The 1,143-nt window shown below is 32.5% G+C and overlaps 1 protein-coding gene across 1 annotated transcript; it reads left to right on the plus strand.

Moving 5' to 3' along the window:
- Positions 1-14: 14 nt before the first annotated feature.
- On the plus strand, positions 15-1,137 carry LOC107855627 (cytokinin dehydrogenase 2). The gene is made up of 2 exons (XM_047406134.1): positions 15-288; positions 946-1,137. Exons 1-2 carry the CDS (start codon positions 15-17, stop codon positions 969-971), a joined length of 300 nt encoding a protein of 99 aa, XP_047262090.1. The 3' UTR covers positions 972-1,137.
- Positions 1,138-1,143: the final 6 nt, after the last annotated feature.

Consider the following 1,143-nt stretch of genomic DNA (forward strand, 5'->3'; position numbering starts at 1 on the left):
GTGTTATTGTGGAAATGAAATCTTTAAATAATAATAATAATAATAATGGGAATTATGGAATTAGGGTTTCTTGGGATTCGGAATTAGGATTTTACGCGGATGTTGGAGATGAACAGTTATGGATTGACGTTCTCCGTACCACCCTAGAGTATGGTCTAGCACCCGTCTCGTGGACGGATTATTTGTACCTCACCGTAGGTGGTACTCTCTCTAATGCAGGCATTAGTGGTCAGACTTTCCAACATGGCCCTCAAATCAGTAACGTTCATGAAATGGATGTTATTACAGGTAAATTTTACTAAGTACATACATTATTTTCTTTTATTCAAATTATACGATGACTTACAGTTTAGTGGTATCGATAGAATTCTCAATTTTCACTATCACAATATTATAGAAATTTTTTATCATAATTTTATATTAATAGTTCATGTTTTCATAAGGGGCCACATAAAGATATATAAAGGGTCTTCCTATATTATTATTTTTTGGGGGGTATTTTCATGGAAAGTATAGTAAGTACATAAAAGAAAGATGGGGAGATGGTCGCTAATCAACACTTAGTTAATTACATAAAATAAATGCAAGGTAAGGCAGCGTACAATACACCCTATGGTGGGGCCTTTTCCCGGACCTTATGCATAGCGAAAATTCTAATGCACCGAACTGTCTTTTTAATAAGTTAAATAAAAAAGAATAGTCTGATGCATGCACAAAATATTTTACGAAGAAGGATTATATCCTAAGAGGTATGATGTAGATAGTTTAATCTAGTAAGATGTAAGTATTAGTAGCTACTTTTACTGTTTGAACGTATAACCTATAGATTATACTTTATAGGTTCGACTCTTCCTGAAACTCTGCACATAACCGAAACTTTAGTGCACCGAGCTACACCCTTTTTTTCTTTTTAATATTGCTAATGTATTTCAACTTAAAATGCAGATGGGATGATAGAATGTCAGCAGTAATACCAGAAGAGGAAATATTTTATTGTGTGGGATTTTTACTTTCTTCTAGTGGATATGATGAATGCAAGATTTTGGATAATCAAAATGAAGAAATATTAAAGTATTGTGATAGTGTTGGACTAAATATAAAGTAATATCTTCCACATTACAAAACAAAAGAAGATTGGATAAA

The sequence above is a fragment of the Capsicum annuum genome, unplaced genomic scaffold (genome assembly GCF_002878395.1).
Source record: "Capsicum annuum cultivar UCD-10X-F1 unplaced genomic scaffold, UCD10Xv1.1 ctg9236, whole genome shotgun sequence".
Classification (NCBI taxonomy): Eukaryota; Viridiplantae; Streptophyta; class Magnoliopsida; order Solanales; family Solanaceae; genus Capsicum; species Capsicum annuum.

Coding starts and splice junctions, on each gene's coding strand:
- LOC107855627 (XM_047406134.1), top strand. CDS start 15: ATGAAATCTTTAAATAATAATAATAATAATAATGGGAATTATGGAATT. Junction 289..945: donor TGAAATGGATGTTATTACAG/GTAAATTTTACT, acceptor CTTAAAATGCAG/ATGGGATGATAGAATGTCAG.